This window comes from Tauraco erythrolophus, chromosome 1 (assembly GCF_009769465.1).
Source record: "Tauraco erythrolophus isolate bTauEry1 chromosome 1, bTauEry1.pri, whole genome shotgun sequence".
In the NCBI taxonomy this organism is placed as follows: domain Eukaryota; kingdom Metazoa; phylum Chordata; class Aves; order Musophagiformes; family Musophagidae; genus Tauraco; species Tauraco erythrolophus.
Genome location: NC_141465.1, coordinates 47,312,837 through 47,332,542, shown reverse-complemented (window position 1 = coordinate 47,332,542; position 19,706 = coordinate 47,312,837). Strand labels below are relative to the sequence as shown.

General features: G+C 38.9%; 1 protein-coding gene across 1 annotated transcript in view; it reads left to right on the top strand.

Annotated features, from left to right (window-relative positions):
- The window catches only part of CNKSR2 (connector enhancer of kinase suppressor of Ras 2), a 218,047-nt gene that overhangs the window by 163,168 nt on the left and 35,173 nt on the right, over positions 1-19,706 (top strand). Inside the window, 5 exon segments of the mRNA XM_086608968.1 lie at positions 2,004-2,041; positions 2,044-2,074; positions 7,283-7,350; positions 12,603-12,703; positions 13,909-14,446. Of these exon segments, the coding sequence (XP_086465094.1) occupies positions 2,004-2,041; positions 2,044-2,074; positions 7,283-7,350; positions 12,603-12,703; positions 13,909-14,446 (776 nt within the window).

The following is a 19,706-nucleotide window of genomic DNA, read 5'->3' as shown; positions in this document are numbered from 1 at the left end:
AATTAGTTAGCATCATCTGAAAGTTTACTAACACAGTGTATCAGTACTGAGGCAGGGTAAAAAAAAAAAAATGACAGTGATTTTCTGTATTTTTGAAGTATGACCCGAAGGTCTCAAATAACTTTTCTTCTCACCTAGCTGTGTGCTGCTGTCCAGATTTGTGCCATTGCACAAATCGATTTCTTATTTAGTTGCAAGTTCAAGCATATGTAGCAATGTGACAGGTGTGTACTCCCACAGAGGCATTTTTAGTCATTATTGTTGAAAACTTTTTGCTTTGCCTTCTAATGGTTTTTACTGTTCTTTTAAGTTTACCAAGACTGTGAAATCACTGAAATGTGCACAGAAAAGCAATTGTGAAAGTGAAATGATTTGTGGTACATACAGTTCTAAAAAAGACACTGACTTTGTATCAGTTGGTCTACATGTCTCTTCAGGGTGGACTCTAGTCTTCATGATGCCTTCTCAAAAGGGCGGAAAACGAAACCTGCATTAAAAAAACACAAAAAACATACGTTAGCTTGGGCTTATTGTCCTGTGTCCTTGGGCTACATTGCTGAAGTGCTTCATTTTTTCTTTTTTGTTGGGGCAGCAGCATAAAGTCAACTAATTTTTCAGAACTGCACCCTGCTTAAATTGTTGGGGTTTTTGCTTGATTTGGTATCTACTGGATAGTAGAACATAAAATGTGGCTATTAAAATTCCTTGCCTGGGTGGCAGATGAAATAAAAAACCTCAAAGAATCCAGACGACAGATGCTGTAACAATCTTAAGAAGTCAAGTTTTGGGTCTCAGTGACTTGGTCATGTCTTTCTAAACTGAGCAGATGTCACTGTACATCTGCTTTCACTTGCATAACATTTTGTTGTGCTCTAATGCATTGGAGGATTTCTTTTTGTCTCAATTTTACTTTACTTTCACTAGCAGTAACTTTCCTGGATATCAATTTCATATTCCTGGTTTCTTAAAACCTATTTTCATATATTTACATATGTGTACACACACAGACATATATATTGAAAATTACAGGCATGATACACATGAAGAACATCATTACCATTTTTCTGAGACACAATGGATTAGAGACAGTGATAATTATTTTATTATATATATCTTTATATATGTATAAAATCCATTATGTCTCAGAAAAATGGTGATTATGTTCTTCATGTATCATATTTGCAGTTTTCCTTATTTTCTTTGAGACTGTTTCACATTTTTTGTTCTTATTTAAAGAGACATGCAGGCTATTCTCAAAAGTGATTCTTCTGTACTGTAAATTATTAAATACTCTCTGATGCATTTTCTAGATCTTTGAGTACTTCACCATAAATCTTTATCCAACATAGTTAAAAAATTCCTTCTGGTAATTTATTTCATATTATGTATGAAATGCAGTAATTCTCTGGGTCCAGTCATGTTGATTACTTTGGTGGAAAGAAAAGATGAGATGTAATTGCCCATTGCTTAGAATGACCTCATGAGCACAGTGTGGATTTATAATAGCTTTTCAGAAGTCAATCAGCGCATCACATTTTTCTGTTTGAAATGCAGTCATTAGAGCTAAAGGTAATGTCAAGGTCACTGGATGTAAGAAACCACCAGCACTGAGAGTTTTTCTGTTGTATCAAATAAATTGTTCAGTCAAAATTTTGTTAAGAAAAAATTGACACCTATAGGTATATCAGCAAAGTTACCTGGTACATAAAATTATGTCCTTAACTGATTAACTCTATCCAAATATAGTACACTGCAGGTGATGGCTGAACAATACATATGCACATATGAATCAAGCATTATTTAGAAAGGAGTAGTTGAAGAGCACTTTACTTGGTGAAGTCTGGCACAATCCTAAAAGTTGTATGTTTATATACTGTTTGAGGGCATCCAACAACTCGGGAAATCTGAACTCATCTCATTCCTTGGTGACCACACTATCTTACATTTAAAAAAAAAGAAGAGTTGTGCCATTACATTTTTATAATTCTTTTTTTCCTCTACAGTGCATTCAAAGCCTGCCATCCTAAGATCAAAAGTTTTTATTTGCTGCTGAACATCTAGATGATATGAACAGGTAAGGAAATCTAGCAAAGTTCAAGGAACCATTCCTTAAATGTGACACTTCTTGGAGCTAGTAATAACACGGTGATAATAAATTACGTGTTAATCTAGAAAGTTAACTTTAATAGCTGAGAAAGTAAGTGCAGAGTGTCATTGTTTCTGAGTGGCTGCATATGCTAAATATTCAATTAATGCAAAAATTACATTTTTTTTAAACAAAAGTTTGAAGATTTTTAGAAACAAGTTTCTCTCTTTCTAAAAGAAATAAACACAGTATGTGAAAGAACATCCAAACACAATTTCAGAATTCCAGGTTTCTGCTTTTGGCTGTGTGGCACCTGTAAAGGTGCAACATGTCCAACTCTGCTTCATAACATACTCCCAAAGACATGTGATGCTTCCTCTGGCAATGCTTCTACTTCTGGCTCTGGAGGGAATGAGAAGTTGGAAAAAGATTTAAACCAGTCACTGATTTTTCTTCTACCAGTTTTGAAAAAGGAGGTAGAGATTACAAGGAATGAATTTTGCAGATTCTCTCTACTGCCATGAATTTAACCTGGATGTTGAAGTGACATTTTGATTGTGTTGAATTTAGTGGGGAGACTTTCAGCAACTCAGAAAGAACAAGGACTTCAGTCTTAGTTCTTTGAGTATTGAGTTTTACTGTATCTGTTTTAGGCCACTTGTGCGATTTTTTCAGAAAAATGAGACTTCAGCACAAAATAAACACAGTTCCTCTTAATTCATCTGAATGGTAAATTAAAAACATGGATCTCATGTCTCTCCAAATATTTGGGGGGTTATTTCATTTATTTTCACAATATAAACTGAAATTAATTCAGTTCAAAATAATACACCATTTTCATCATATGACAGAGAACACAAACAAAAATCTATCCTTGCAACCTGAGAACTGTTCTGTCTCAGATAATGTCTGTGGACGTCCTCGTTGAGCAAAATTGCTTTTAAAACTGAGGAAAAACATAAAATTGAATCCATAAAACTGTTAGTAAGTGCTATAATCGTCATTTAATCTTTTCTGTGTATACTAGATTCAACTACCAGGCAGAGCACCTTCAAGGTTACTGCCAGTTCTTTACTGATAATATTTGACTGGAAAAGTATGCAGATACTATACTCTGCTTGCGTTCATTTAGAAATAGCTGTCCGTTAACATTTTTTCAAAAGCTCATGCATGACTAAGGCTCACTTCAAAAATCTCTCCTCAGTTAGAAAACTTAAAACCATTTTTATTTGTTTGTAAAATTTTAGGCTTGCCTTTCCTTGATAATTCTGTCAAGCCAGTCACTCAAAATGCAATTTGCTACACAGCAAACAGAATAATAGCATGGTCTATTCGGCATATCCTGAAGTAAAGTAGATAAATCATTTCTGTCAGCAGGTCCTCAGTCAGTATGACAAGGCACCATGTTTCTAAGGATAAAAATTTATATAACTGTTCAGTAATTAGAAAGCAACAGCAAATATGCATCAATTCTTTAAACATATACTGCATAATTTAAAACCCAAGAGCTAAAAGATTTTTAGCTTTCCAGAACAAATAGGGTTTTTATTATATTTTGAAATGAGTGTTATTAATTCCTTTAGAATGAGCTTGACCAAATTTTGATCTGAGTTATACACATGTAAATTTAAAGCAAATCTGTCAAGGTCTATGGAATTACTTGAAATTCTTACATCTGAGTTGCCATCTGAGTCTCTCCAAATAATTTTATTTTTTTCTCTTTGTTTAATATATTAGAAAAAGTAATTCACCTTCACAAACACTGAATTAACTCAATATATTGGGAAAAAAATGAGTTACTGAAAAATTGTCTTTCAAATAAAATACTTCCTGTCTAAAAGTATTTTGTAGCTTAGCTGAAGTCAAAGACAGAATCAAGTTATTAAGGTAAATTAAGACTGTTTTGATCAATTTCTGTTCTTTTTTTTGTCAGGTTTATGACATACATTTTAATTATGCATCATGCAGTCATTTCAGTTCTGTTTATACTTGAAGCAGAAGAAACGAGAGTAGAAAACTGCTAAGACATAGTCAAACTGAAAGTTCAAAATGGTTCAACTCCTTCATCCCCTGTACGAAATGATTTTTTTATTTTTTTTTTAAAAAAAGGGTATGCAGGATATGAGATTTTTGTTTGTGTGTATCTACTCACATAAAAGAAGTATTTTAATCTTAGGTAACTCTGTCACTATTCAAATTTTCTTACTACTTTTATGACTGTGCCACACCATTATGCTGGTAAGGAGTCTGGAGAACTATGATCATTGAACTTTAGTGTTGTGTTGTCTGAAGTTCCTTTCATCTGCATGGTTGCACCAGCAAAAGTGTTCTTTCTACCCATATAACATGCTTAGTCTGGGTGAGAAGAGGGACAGAATATCCTTTATTGATGCAAAGTACTGTTTTGCTTGTGTAAGTGTGTAGTCATAGAAACATCTTGCTTGTAAATTAATTATTATTCCCATTCGAAGAAGGTGTTCCGATGTAGAAGGCAGTCCATGTATTTCTACTTGATGATACTATATGTAACTTTATTTTGATTTTCCATGGTAGCTGTGCCTGCTCCTTTATGGACTAGCTATTTGTTCTTTACTCAAAAATCCTGATCATCAGCCCAGAGGTAAATGTGTCCTTTTCTGAGTTGGCCAGCTTACAATGCTTACAATACTCTTACTCTTCCTTTTTATTCCAAATGGTCCATTTTTTAAGTGATGACATATATGGCTGGCAAAATTATATCTTCTAGGCAGGGAATCAGTAACTTCATGTGGAATATTTATCTGAGAACTTCCTTGACCAGTTGTAACTGAGCTGTCTTCTTTCTCTTTTTGTGACATTGCATGTTGACATTTATAAGAGTTTTCTTCCTTAGTGTAGCTCTGTGATCAAGGGGAAAGTTGACAAGTCAGCTTGTAGTATTAGCACATGAGAATGTCTCTGGAAGATCTCAGTGAAAAAGGCCTCTAAAAATTGTCCCGCATCATCTACAGGCTTCTTCATTCAGATTAAACTGCAGTTGGGTACTTACAGACAGTGTAAAGAATGCATATTCTCATGTAGCAAGCCTGTCCTATATCCTTGGGCTTTATGATTAAGGACAAATTGATGCCTTGCTTTGACTAAAGCATTACATCTACCTGGAGCGTGAGATAAGATAGAAGAATGTTTCCTACTATTCTACGAGTGCCAGTATTGTCCATCCACCTCACACACGCTTAACACTAAATGCTATCTCATATTTAGGACAGAATGAAGTTTTCCGACAGGAGAACCTTCATAGGTGTATCATCTAATACTTTGTGGTCAGCAAAGGGGTTCAGTAGGTGGCTGTTCCCTGCTGCCTGTGCTGTAGGGTGGTAAGCCATGAGCTGAATTGGGAATATGAAATCCAAAATAAGCAAGAGGCAAGCAAAGGGCCATCTCCACCATCTGCCATGCCATTTGACAGAGCAGGCACTTGTCCTCTTGTGCTGCTTTACACTTTGGACACGGACAAGGCTGTGGCCTTTGCTGGTCCCTCGGCAGCACAGGGCCTGAGTGCTTTGGGTGAGGTTCCTGCCTCAGTGCCTCTGATTTGGGCTGGCAGAGCTGTCAAGACAGCTGAACTTTACTCCCCAAAGAAAGCCTTCACATATCAGGAACGTGAACCTAAAAGATAGCTTTGTCGTGGGTCATCTTTCTGCTGTGAAGATGTGAAATTATTGTCTGAGACACAGTTGGTTGGATTTCTGTTCCTATGTGCCGGTTATTTTTGTGAGTGTATGACAATTCCTAGCTATTACCACTGAAATTTTAAGTCTCTTCTTCAGCTTCTCTCTTCTTCTGGCAGAAATTTTGATTGTATGCTAGCATGAAGTATTCTGTAATCACTTCAGGAGTAAATCCCTAGCTTTCTTCCCAATGTACAGTGATTTATGGACCATTAACATGATTTACAGATCATACTGGTGGTTGGCATTTGTGGAAGGACAGTGACAGGAGTTAATTTCAAGGAGAGCAACTGTATTTTATTATCTGATGCCAGCTTACCCTGCACTGAAATGTCTGACGGCTGGCATGCAGGAGTGATTACAAAGGTGTATCCCTTCCTGAAACAATAATAAGTCCTGTTTCCATGCATACAATATGCAAATGAAACCCATCAGGCACAGTTTTCTGAAACAAGGGTTTCACATTCCTGAAGAGAAAGCAAACCTGACTTCAGTTGTCCTTCTGTATACTTGGCAGTAAAATTGCAAGCCAGTACGCTGGCAAACCAGGCCTGTCAAATCCTGACTATGGAGTGACTGGAGTAAGTAATTCTGGGTTTACCGTGGAATGGACAACCACGGGAGATTGTCATGGTGGTTTAAAGCCTCACTGATGGAGGACCTGATTTAGTGTAAGCATTTGGATAATGAATACACGGAGAGCCGCGTGGGGGAAGAGAGCAGGTTGAAGCAACGCACTGCTACAGGCAGTTGAGCGTATGCTTGGCAATGACAGCCCTGCTAGAATAGCAATAGTTCAGTTTGCTTTTTTTTTTTTTTCATTTGTGCAGCTTGTGGAAGCATTTTTTCAAGTCTAAGTTGAGGTTAAAGCCTTAGATGTGATTTGCATTGAGGCAACTGTCTTTCCTCCCCCTGCTTCTTGGCACAAACACAAAAGTGAATTCTGATATGCCCCCTTCTCTTTGTACTTGGCACTGTAGGTAAGCTCTGAAACACCTAATGGCGTAATTAAACCTCACTGTCTGTTTGGGAGTGAACCTGTTCTTTTTATTGCTGGTTTCTGCCCTGTTCCTCTGCTAAGTTGCCAATTCAGGCCTTAAAATACTGCTTAAATCTCTGAAAAGTGGTGTTTCTTCTTAAGAAATCAGAACAGCAGGAGTATTGGTGTGATGGCATATCTGTGAGCAGCAGATTTAGTGGCTCTTTGATTATCTCCAAATCCTTTATTTTACAGATATTTGACATCATACACGGTTTTCTATTTGAAATAAAATCTTTGCTGTGAAAACAATTTATTCAACAGCAAAATCATAGATGTTTGGAGACTTCCTGAGTAAGAGTATCAAAGAAAACAGCTGTCTAATATGAAAAATAACATTGTCCTGAATCTCCTTCAGATGCTCCTAACTTCGCTTTTTTTGTAGAAATGCACCCCAAAATTAAGGGGCTTGGATCGGTATCACTTCTTTTTTTAATATTATTTCAGATGGCTAAACAGAATTAACATGCTTGCTGCTGGCTATGCAGAAAGAGAGAGGATCAAACAAGAGCAAGGTAATGTGTTGTAATTTGGTTTCTTCTGTCAGCTCGTATCACAAGTTCATCTGGTCTTTTCTCCCTGCTGTGTATCAGGCCTCATTGTCATCGTCTGAATGCAATTCACATATGGGTATCGCTGTTGTTGCTTTAGAGAATTCCTTCTCCCTCAGGGGTTTTGATTAGCTCCTTCAGATTCTGGTCCACAGACACTGGATTATTTCTGAGAAGGCCGCAGAAGGTAGCTAAAAGCAGCAAATGTACTGCCAGTGAGCTCCAGTATGTGGTACCAAGGACTCTGTGTCCCCTGTCAGAAGAAACTTAAGAATCTGCAAACTAACAAAAATTTTTAAACATTGCATTTGGTGTCTGAATTCACAGGGGGCAGGGATGCATGAAATTGATCTGAGGAACAAAGCTATTCTTCTAAAGCCTGTTGACATAATTGGATTTCTCATAAAGACTATAATTTTAAGACCATTTAATTTTTTTTGTCATTTCTACTGGTTTTGTTATATTGAGGTGTGTGCTAAAGCCCTCTTGGCATTTCATTTGGAGTTGCAGGATTGCAGCATTTTACATCTGTTTATTTTTAATGTTTAATATTTCATGGGTTTAAAAAAGCGTCATATAAAATAATGAGTCACTTTGCTTTAGTTTGCTGCGGTAGAAATCCTGTTTGCAGACAGGAAAGAGTCAATCCTCAACTGCGTTGGAGAGGTCATTTGCTAGAATTGTCAGTGACATGGACCCACAGAAACGTTCCTGTCCAACTAGCTGTTTTGGCAAGCAGCTGGGTTTTGGATCCGTGTTCTTTTTCACAGATGTACCTGGCAGCAAGCACCACAAAATTGCAGTGGCCATGATGATCCAGAGCTTATCCAGATGCCTGTCTGCCTGCTGCCCACTGAGTCAAAACCTCACTTTTTAATTCTGTGGCTTTGCAGCCTTTATCAGTAAGGTTCTGTCTTTTGGCCCATAGACCTTATAGCTTGGAGCTACAGCAGCAATGTATTTAATCTAGTCTTTTCTTTACAAATACTGTATTTCTAACCATTTTTCAGGGAGAGCTGTGCTCAAAAGGCTATCACTAGGCTTCAAAATTTGCCACATGGTGTCCTCCTTGCCCCCAAAGTCATGGTTCTGTACCAACCTATGTGACAGCAGCCGTAGCCCTCACCTTCTGGTCTGATACCAAGAGGAGGAAGATGCACATGATCTGTCTCTCTGCCATGTGTTGCTGCAGTGCCGTTTTCCTGGGAGACACTGTGCCAAAACTCCTTTCCCCAGTGAGACTCGGGTTGACTTGGGCAGCCAGGTAGAAACATCAAGAGAGTAGGATGTTCTGTAGTGGTAGAAGATTAAAAGACAGCATCAGAAAATTATGTCTGCCTTGATTCATACCCTGATTGCACAGAGCAATAACCTCACCACAGAGCATCCTAGAGGGATCAGCCTGGGGTTGAAGAGCAGTGGATTACAGCATACTGCTGTAATTCGGTGGCAGCAGCGTGCATGGGAAGGTTTTTGGGCATTCTGTCATTCTCACTCATAACCAGGTTGTACCTTCTGTTGCCTCATTTCTAATCATGTTTTCCAGTAAGTGCAGCTGCTTATCCTGGGAGTGTTGCCCACACCCTATTTTAATCTGGTATGGTCCTTGGTATATCAAGTCATTCGTAACACCAGGCCCTCTACATTCACACAGCTCAGGATAGCAGCACTGTGCTCACTGTTTCTCCAGTCATATTCTCAGTGCCTCACCAGACTTCAAAATCAGTTTAGGAATCTGTACTCCCCAGGCAGCACTACAACAACCAGTTTGGAGGGACTTGTATACCACCTGTCACTGCGTGAAGAGGCTGTGAACAAACTGAATCTTGGAGTCTTCTAGGAAATCCTCAGTGTTAGCATTCAAAGTCAAATTCAAACTTTTATTCACAACAGGTTGGCACTAGAATTGCAATAACATGTGGGACAGTAAGGGAAAAGGTGTATGAACAGTTATGCTAACACTGTCCAAGTGCACAATTGCAGACATGATACACCTTTCGAAATCCAGACGGACATGGAGAAATATTTTTGCTACTAAGCAATCACTGAGTAATAAAATAGTAGACGATCCAGCTCCTAGACATGAGATCATGTGCATTTAGGCCTCACGTTTCCTATTATTAAAATGTCTCCCTGTTGAAGATAATCAGTGAGACCCCACTTAGTATGGAAATTATATCCCAGGCACTGACAGAGCCCTTTATTGCCACTCTAAGGCCATTCACTCAAATTGATTTATCATATACAGGTAGGTAAAACTATATCCTCTTTGTGTTGCTTAGTTGTGTTTAGTGTGGGAATCAGTATCACATTCCCCTCTCGGTGCCGTACCGTGTTTTTACGCCTCTGGTCATTATCCTTGGCTCCCAGCACAAGGGCTATTAAACAGCTCAGTAGTGTCCCTAATTAACAGACGCATCAAGTTAGCAAAGTAAAACCTCTCTATCACTTCAAGCATTTTTACAATTATGAGAACTGTGAAGCTGGAATTTTCTATATTCAGTGACTGTACCATCTACATACTTGGTTTTACAAAAGGCCTTTTATTTCTGTTCAGTTCAGCCCTTTGCAGCAAAGCTTTATAAAACCTCTGAAACAATTCAACAGTAGTTGTCAAACCTGTTTCAATTAAGAGTTGAATGGTTCTGAATCTAAAGTGCATAAATATATTTCAAGTGCTTCAGAAATGCACGAATCACCGAATTGTGGGTGTACTGCTGAATAAAACGTCACATTCTGTACAGAACAGTCTTATAAAAATACCATCAACTTTCAATCTTAAATACAATGAATGTTAGCAATATGGCAAGGGACTTCCTTGGATGGAGAAGTTATTTATTTTCCAGTCATATAAAATCAGAGAAAAAAATACTTGCTTATATACATAGAAAATATTTAATTGGCATATGGCAGATCAGTGTTAGTTTCTATATAATATATACAGTCTATTGCTCATTCAGGAAGCTTTCAAGATATGCCTGATGCATTGAGCTTGTCTGTCACTGAATTGGACAAAATCTGCAGAGAGAAATGCGGCAACTGTTCAATTGCATTACACACTTTTTACATAGACTCTAATTAGAGTCAGTAGCCAAAAGCAGAACATTTTTTAAAAATTGATGGGAGGCTATTTTCATCTGGAAATTGACCCCTGTGACTGCAGAATCTTTCTAGACAAGCCACAGGTTGCCAATAGAATTCCCTGTCTGAGGTAAGGTGCGCAGAAGCGTGATCATACAGTGTTTTATTCTATGTGGATTTGACAGCAAGAACAACTTTGTGTTTTTAGCCAAGATGGAACCTACACTGAGGCTGCTAAATTTTACCTTCAGAATAAACAGTTGAGCTCCAAGTCTGCGGGAATCTCACTGAGTGATGCAGTTCTGACAGGCCGCTCACCACACGTCGCACCATTAGGCTTTGCTGTAATAGGAACAAGCATGCTTATATGCCAATATTTTCAGGTGTTTTGAGTTGCTGGAAACAAGTTTTCTTAAAACTAGGAGTGACTTAAAAATAGTTTTTTGCTGATGTAGTCTTTTGTTCACCAAAAATTCATTATTTGCAAATTTCTAGAGGCAAAATTTTTGGGACTTTTTTATTTCATAATCACGAAAACTTTATTTATGCTGTTTATTATATCATTTGAAGAGAATGTCTCGTCTATAAGCTGGCAGGAAGCAAATCAAGAGACCCAGAGTTAAAACAGAGTTGTTACTGATTGGAAAACATAAATAAGGCTGTCTCACCATTACTACAATCTAAAAATATACAGCATTTTAGGGACAGCTATTTCAAGATGGTGTCATTTTAAGGTAAGTTTTTGGTTTAAATCTGGAACAAGATTAGATACAGTAGGTCATTAATCATACAATACAATAATAATCATGGTAACAAAAAATGGTTAAAGCCAAAATTACATGTTGTGCCAACTTGGATTTTTGGTTTAGATTGTTTATGAAGCAACGATCAATCTTTTTCTCTTCATCTATTAAAGAGAAAGTAGTAAGTCATGCAATTCATTGAACACTTACTAGGTGAAGTGAAAATTGCCAGTGATTAGTCTGTTAATAGTCTGAGCTGAAGTGTCCTGTTGTACAATCATTTACCCAAATGCTAGAAGGTAGTAGAGTTAGAAACACTGACAACATTAATGTTTTCATAAGTCTTACAATGTGTAGAAACGTTAAAGAAGTTATCCATCTCCAGCTGAGTCAGCAGTTAAATAATTTTCTTTTGTAAGGAGTATTAAGGTCCTGTGTCCCTTTAATTAGACGCTGTTCTGCTTCAAAAATATTTGCAACAGTATAAATATAAATTCCTATGTGGTACATTCTTCCATGTGTTTTCCCCTTTGACCAAGCTACCAAACATACGAAATGTGCTTGGCCAAGACTTGATTTCCTGACAAAATGGAATCTCATATCCCATTAAATTTAGCCCACAAGCTCTGTGTCCTTTTTATTTTCTCATCTATCTTTTGGAACTGTGCTTAAATATCATTGTCATATTTTTCCTTACCATATCACCTTTATGCTCTTGCATGGATAACAGGGCAGCAGCTGTTTTATGAAGCAGATATATGGTATAAAGTTTTTCTGCCTTACTTAAATGCCACTGTTTATTAGAAATCGACTCGAAAAGCTTGGATAACTGGTAGTATTCAACGTAGAAATGGATAGAGACATTGATCAGTCATGTGTGCAATGACCACTACTTGTTTGATTTGCCAGTTGGTGTTAATTACATTTGTTAATGTTATTTGCAGTCAACAAGACCTTTACAAGTTACATTTTTCATCTTTTCAATTAAAAAAATACTTTCAATATTTTCCAGTTAGTATATTGTCCAATCATAACTCTTTTGATGGCTGTATAAATATTTGAAAATCTGATAGTTGTATTAGGAGTATTCCGTATGCATGTTGTATTTATAAGATGTGTACAAGAGTTAAATTTGTGGCTCTTTTGCAGTTTGTTGTCTAATATCTCTGCAACAGGGCATTAGACTTAGTATACCCAACATGTTTTGAATTTTCCCTTTTTAGGTTAAAGCAATTCCAAATTACAGCAGCTAATGGTTGCAGAGTCAGCATTGACTGATGTTTAACTCTCTGTAATACTAAGAACGGAGTTTCCAGTTGCTTTTGTGAAAGTGGGTCTCTGAGTATCAAAATGTGTTGGTAGTTTTTCATCTGATCTGTATGTAACTTGTAGATTACTGGAGTGAGAGTGATAAGGAGGAAGCTGACACTCCATCGACACCCAAACAAGACAGCCCACCACCCCCATACGACACATACCCACGGCCTCCTTCGGTAAGTCACCTGCAACTGTCTACAGGAATGACTACATGAAGTGTCACTTTTATCTGCAGTCCTGCTTAAAAGCATGTGCATGTGCACATTAGGACTCTCTCCAGTATATTTTTTGAGTCAGTACTTGACTTAAGACATTTGTTGAGTAACATGCGTTGCTAACTTCAACAGCCATCATTGCTATTTCCACTGATGCATAGAGAACAGGGATTTATGATCCCAACTGCTGTACAAAATGGATTAAGGTACAGAATTCTATCTTCCTCTTCTTCGTTCATGATGAACTCCTACTTATCCATGCAATCCCTCACCATCCCCGTATCGTCTTCTCTGAAAAAATGTTGTTACCTCAGTAACAGCACAGACTCTTCTCTAAAGCACAACAGTTGTGCTGTGAAGCTTAACAGTAACAAATTACACTTGAATTTCCACAGAAATGCCAACATAAAAAATGTTCTCTCTCATATCCCAAACAGTGATACCAGTTGTTCTGTTGTTGTGAAAAAGTAGATTTCTCTATAAATCAGAACAAACGGGGATTTGTTTATTTTCTTCTTGAAGCAGCTGTTAGTATAAAACCAGAGTATGGACTTCTAACTTATTCTGCACTGACAATTTTAATTTTCGTGTCAACATACTCAGACAATGTTAACTAATATATCTTAACTTGAACATGCTTTTTAAAATGAAAAATTTGCGTTGAAAAATCGGGAAAGTCTAGGGGAAGAGAGTGTTCATGATGTTGAATTTGAATGCAATACTTTATCTTCCAAAATCATAGATCATTGAACTGCACTGAAGCACTGCAAAGATTATGGCAAAGACATTTTTTAGTAAGATAGGATGACAACAGGCATTTGAATGTCCTCTTTAAGATTTTTAGTGGACCAGGCACATCTCTTCTATATCTTCCATAGTGCCGTATTCTGCAAAGTTTTCTGCAAATAATTGTATTGGTTTATTTTATAGACAAAGGGACATAATAAGGATGTTTATTATGACTGTTTATCAGTATTTAGCCCACAGGTGTGACACCTGTAGATGTGTGAATGCCTTAAAGTTAGGATCAGGACAGGTTAATCAAGTAAATTTGTGCCTTCGTTACTAAACTGGGTGCCATCAGTGACAATGAAAAGTACGTGGTTATTACTAGCAGTAGGTCTCAGTCTATGTTGATGTGAACATTGCTCCTTTCCTGACACTAGATGAGCTGCGCAAGCCCTTATGTGGAGCCAAAACACAGCCGACTCTCATCCACGGAGACCTCCCAGTCGCAGTCGTCACACGAGGAGTTTCGCCCGGAAGCGGTGGGGAGCTCCACCGACTCGCCGGTGCGCAAGACGGCGAGCCAGCGGCGCTCCTGGCAGGACCTCATAGAGACGCCGCTGACGAGCTCAGGACTCCACTACCTGCAGACGCTGCCGCTGGAGGACTCTGTGTTCTCCGAGACGGCCGTGGTCTCCCCCGAGCACCGGCGGCAGTCTACCTTGCCCACCCAGAAGTGCCACCTGCAAGACCACTATGGCCCCTTCCCTCTCGTGGAGGGTGAGCGGATGCAAGTGCTGAATGGGAATGGGGGAAAGCCCCGAAGTTTCACTCTGCCTCGGGATAGCGGCTTCAACCACTGCTGCCAGAGCCTTTCAGTCGGTGCCGCTGATCACCACGAAGAAGTGCAGCAGAAGGAGGTGGAGGAGGAGGAGGAAGAGGAAGGCAAAGCAGCAGAAGAAAACCAGGAAGATAAAAGTAAGTATGGGATATTTCTGTGGCTTTTCAAGAGTCCTGTCTGTGTGACATAGAAGTTGTTTTTCCTTTTTTCCTATCAAAAAACCCCAACAGTCTTTCAACATCCCCCATGTTTTACCAGGTCCCCCTTGTCAAACACCTCTTTGATCTGCCTTATGTGTAAGTGTTAATAATGAGAGTGCTGCATGACCTCTCATAATCACCAGACACTTCCCCAGAGGCTGGTCATGATTCACCTCCTATATTTAGTTCTAATTTAGTTGTAATTCTTAGTTATGAATGGGTTTTGTTTCCATGCTTTCTTCACACTTCCACTTGCACAATATCCTACCCCACTAACATATGTATGTCTCAGGACATACTTAGATTTCCAGCCAACCCCACCTGGGTTTTAAAAAATACTTGGTAAATCCTGGAGTGCAGGGTCAGGCTGTGGTTGTGTAGTATCCAGGCGGGCAGATCACGAGACAGCCCAAAAGCTGTAAGAAGTTGAAAAAGAGAGTGCCTTTTCCCCAGTTCCTCACCTCATGATTTAGAGAGAGAGAAGTTCAAAAAACATTTCAGACAAACAAAAAAATTAATAGAGAACAACTATTTGACCAGCGGGGCTTAAAAAAAAAATCGTAACGCTGAGTAACCATCTCTTACATGGCACATTAACTCCATAGATATTAGTGCTACTTGTCAAAATTAATCCAAATAAACAGGGATTGGAGAAGATCCCTGCTCTTCCTGAACGTGTAAACACATTTCTGTGTCTGTTTCATGCTCTGTCCTTCACTGTCATTTATGGAACTTCTCAGCATGTGTTGCTAGCAAAGCTGAGTTCACACCCAAGTTGTAGGGTCAGTCAACGAAGCCTGCATCCATAAACTGTGGGGTTATGCTGCCATTAAGTTACTGGTAGTGGCAAGGAAGGCAGAGTGACCCTTGAAGCTCTCGAAGGGTCTGTGCTATCCAATTCCTTCGAATTCAGTTTTTTCACTGCAGGAAAGGAGCATAAAAATGGTAAAGAGATAGGAAAAGGTAATGAAAGCTTTGGATAATTTACTTCCTATCTAAGTTAATTAATTACCGCCTTTGTTGATCATTAAAATTCATGTGGACGTTATTTAGTCTACTTGGGAGACATCAACAGTTTTCCATTGCCTTGATGCTTTAGTCAGTAGGTTCTAGACATCTCAAATTCCTACCTTTGAGAAAACTGATTTCTTTTGCAGATATTACATTTAATGCCATTAAAAGTTAAAAAAGGCACGATTTCAGTTGCATTCATGCATGACACTTTCCAAAAACCCATACATTTATTAGGGTAATATTAGACTCTTACTGACTGTGAAATGAAGCTATCTAATTAACAGGGTTAAATTTCATCAACGACACAGAATGTTTTATCCTATTTTTAGCCTTCAATTTTGGTTTTCAAATGGATTTTTACTGATAGCAATAAAAAAAATATTTTTAAAAAAAATTCCTCACAGTCAACAAAAAAGGGTCAAGGAGACTTCGCACTGGAGTTCCTATGCTGTTTGAGCATTACTCAGAGATGCTGTTGCAGGACCTAAGTTGTTAGGTGGCTTAAATCTCAATTTTAAGGCCTTTGGGTTCCTGGCTGGAACGTTTTATAGCCTACAATACTAATAAAGGGTTAGTGCTTGCTTTAATGGGCCAGAACTTGGGCTCTTCTCCATCTTTCTGTACCAATATCCAAAAAGGGAAAAAAAAAAAATTTTGGATGTGGTCTCCCTGTATAGACATACTCTTATTTTGGTTTGGGTGAGGAGGTTTTCTTGGTTGAAGCTTTAACAGGAGATTGGTTTTGAGACATTAATCATGAGCTAGACAAGTAAAGTGCTCATGGTGAATTATTGACCATGAAATTATAAAACCAGAAAGAAAATACTGTTTAGTCTGTTGAAGAGTTTAAGTGTTGAATTGCTTGTTGCTATGGCTGCAATGTTCTGTTTGCAATGCTGGCTTTTTTCAGTGTCCTTACCAGTAAAAGGCGGGAGGGATTTCATGCAAGTGGTGTTCTTAAGTGCAAAATCCCAGTTTCTGAGCTGAGAGATTTGCTTATAACTGTGAAGTCCGCTAACAGGATGGGTGCCCTTGTGTGTGCTACATCATTGCCCCCTCACCTTCATTGCTCTGGGGAAACGAAAAAAGGGAATCCTCTCCCTTTTAGAAATGTTTTAACCTCACCTTGAACCTTCTCTGACATGGTATCAGATGAACCTTTTAAATGTATTTATTTGCCTTACACATTTGTGGTCCTGACATAGTTCTGAGCTCTTCAGTGATTATATGTGTTCTTGTGTGTACATGTGTGTGTTTTAAAGCTTAATCATTCCGATTGCTTTTTTGTGCGGGACGAGGAGCGCAGCTCTTTTGCAGTTGTTGCTGTACAAGTCAAATGTCATTGCAAAAAGTTTGTTTTCTCAGCTTTTTGTTTTTACATTCCCACTTCTAAAACCTCCTGAGTTTAAATCAAATAGTAAAATGCATTCCTGTTTCTTCCAACTGTTTTGTAGAATTGTTTTCAAATAACCACACCACAAATTAGGAGCTCCATGCTTTTTTCAGATGCTGTCTCAGCTGCTACAATTTAACATAGTTCTGTTGACTTGCTACTAAAGCACCACTGATTTGCAACAACTAAGAATCTTTTCTCTGTTGATCACTGCTTTATGCCTTAAATAGATATAGCAAGATTTTATTAACACCGCAAATAGTTTTGTGTATCAGCTCTGCTGTAATGCCTAGATATATCATGGTAAACTGAAAATATGGGTTGTCCTTTCCTGTGTTTATCTGTTAGGATCTAACTTTGTTGTGTGTTCAGTTGCTTCTTTTTGTCTTGTTCTATCACATTAACGCTGCAGTGCTAATCTTTAATGGATTGTTTTATTTCCCTAATTAAAACGACTTTTGTCTAAATCATTTAGATGTTCCATATTGACACTGTCCTGTAATAGTCTCTTGCTTTGTAATTGAAGAGGATTCTCTTGTGGGATATTTGTGTTTGTCCGTGTGTTTGCTCCTGAGGCTACGAAAATGGCAAACAACATTCAGACCTGTGGCACCAAACATCACTCTTGCTGTGTTGTTCAGAGGCAGCCTGCTCACGGAGAATAGGTCCATGGCTATTGCACAGGGTGTTGTGTTTCTGTGTCTCAGTTGTGAAGGACAAGTTGGGCTTTTTCAGGTCTGTCTTCTGACAAGGCAGGTAATAGGAGGAGACAGCTGTGCAGCATGGCACTGTCACCTCCTTCCCCTCCAGCCTCAGGGCTGTCTGTGCTCTGTGTTTTGACAGATTTCACCACTTAATGCCAAAGAACACTTCTAGGATCTTCTTGGGAGACTATTTGTCCCAGGACAGTTTACTTCACTTTTTGCCTTATTTTTTGCAAGTGTTTTTGATGGTAATTCCTTCATTTTCAAAGACGACTTTGGTTTGCTAGAAAGTAATAGGAATGACTTAAGGGTTCACCATTCAAGAGAAGCAGATAACAGCTCTCTACAGAGCATAACTGGCTGTAGATCCCGATGACTTAGACACGGAAAAACCTACACCTTTTATCCATACTCCCTGAAAAAGTCTTTGGAGAGCAGTGGCATCCACGGAGTCTCTGGTGCTGTCACCTGCCCAGGCATTGCGGGGACAGGAGCTCTGCTGCTGGCTCCATGTCCTGCAGGGCTGGCCAGAGCAGTGTTGGCACACTTTTCAGGGAACTCCACACCTGGGACCTCCAACAGCATGCAAGGGAGCTTTCCACTGTGCAGACTCCATAAGATTTCTTCAAGAATATGGATGGAAAAGCATTGAAATCTATGTTTGAGTTTGAAATGGTATTTGGAGCAGGAAGAAACTGTCTTCCCACTGTTCAACCCCATTCCCTTCTGCTTCCTTCCTCACCTCTTCATTCTCTTGCTTTTGCAAGTTTTCTGTTCTTTTCTGGCACTCTAAGTACTGTAATTCCTACTGACATGTGCTTTAGGATTTTTTTGTTCCTACCCCATCATCATAATTTTAAAGCATCTTCTATATAGGGTGAACAACTGTAACAAACTCTGAAATATATTTCAATAAATCAATGGCTGTCCTTTGGGGGCAACTGAAGGGTGGGAGCCATTTCTTTGCTGCATTGATTTTCCTCCCCAGAGTGTTTACAAGATTCAACAAGCTTCCATGTGTGATTTGTGTCACCTTGAAAAGATTTTGCAACGTTTCTTAAGCCTGGGCACACTCACACGTATTTCCTGGCATTTTGCTCCATCACCGTAAGCCCTTGTTGAGGTTTGCAACATCTCCCAGCATCCCATGCTTAGTCCCACACAGTCTAGTGAGCACTGTCCCAGAGGAACACAGTAGCCTCATGCTCCAGTCTCTGAAGCTTGGCTTTTTACCTTAAGCCACTGAAGACACTTGCCAAAGGCCAGCTGGTGCTGGCATTTTGCAGCTCAGAGAGACGTCCAGATCGTGCAAAGGATTTCAGGAAAGCTGCCCTTGATGTCAGTGAGAGCTAGTCACTGAAAGAGATGTCAAATTGTCTGCTTGTGCTGAGCTACCAAGCCTGTGACTTTTTTCTTTTTTTCCCAGTAAAAAAATTAGGAACCAGCAAGAGAATAATAAGAGAAATGGAGAGCGGTTTCTCCCACTCCACCTACCAGTCATAGAAATGAAACTCAAGGCAGCAGTGATTTTACAAAATAGGACAGACGGGTTTAAGGAATCCCATGACTAGCAAGAAGTAGAGAGTTTCACACACTGTGCCCAAGAAGGTCTAACCGTGAGACATCCTAGGCAGCATTTGACTTCAAGAAGGAGTTTGCACTAGTGAAAAATATATTGTGAATAAGGTCAGGTACTTCAAATTCTGAAATACAGGTACAGGGAGGCTTGCCTTTTCAATGAGAGGACTGTACTGTGCAGTGCAAATGGTATCTCTCAGAAAGATCAACGTTTGCTAATTAAACACTACAATTACAAAGTGGTACACTGTGTACCACTTTTAGGATTTGTTTCTCTGCCTTTTGGATGGAGTGTCTTTTCATTTTGGCAGGATTTAGGCAACAGAGAAATGTGGGAGTCAGGATGAATAACACATAAAGCCTGTACTGCGCGTGCTGGAGTTGGTGAGGATCTGTGTCTGAAATTAATAGGGTGGTTTGCTTTTCTGACAGCCTCTTTCCATTTTAGAGGGGATACCATTAACGATGTCCTGTCATCGGACCACCTAGTTAGTTTTATCTGCACCAA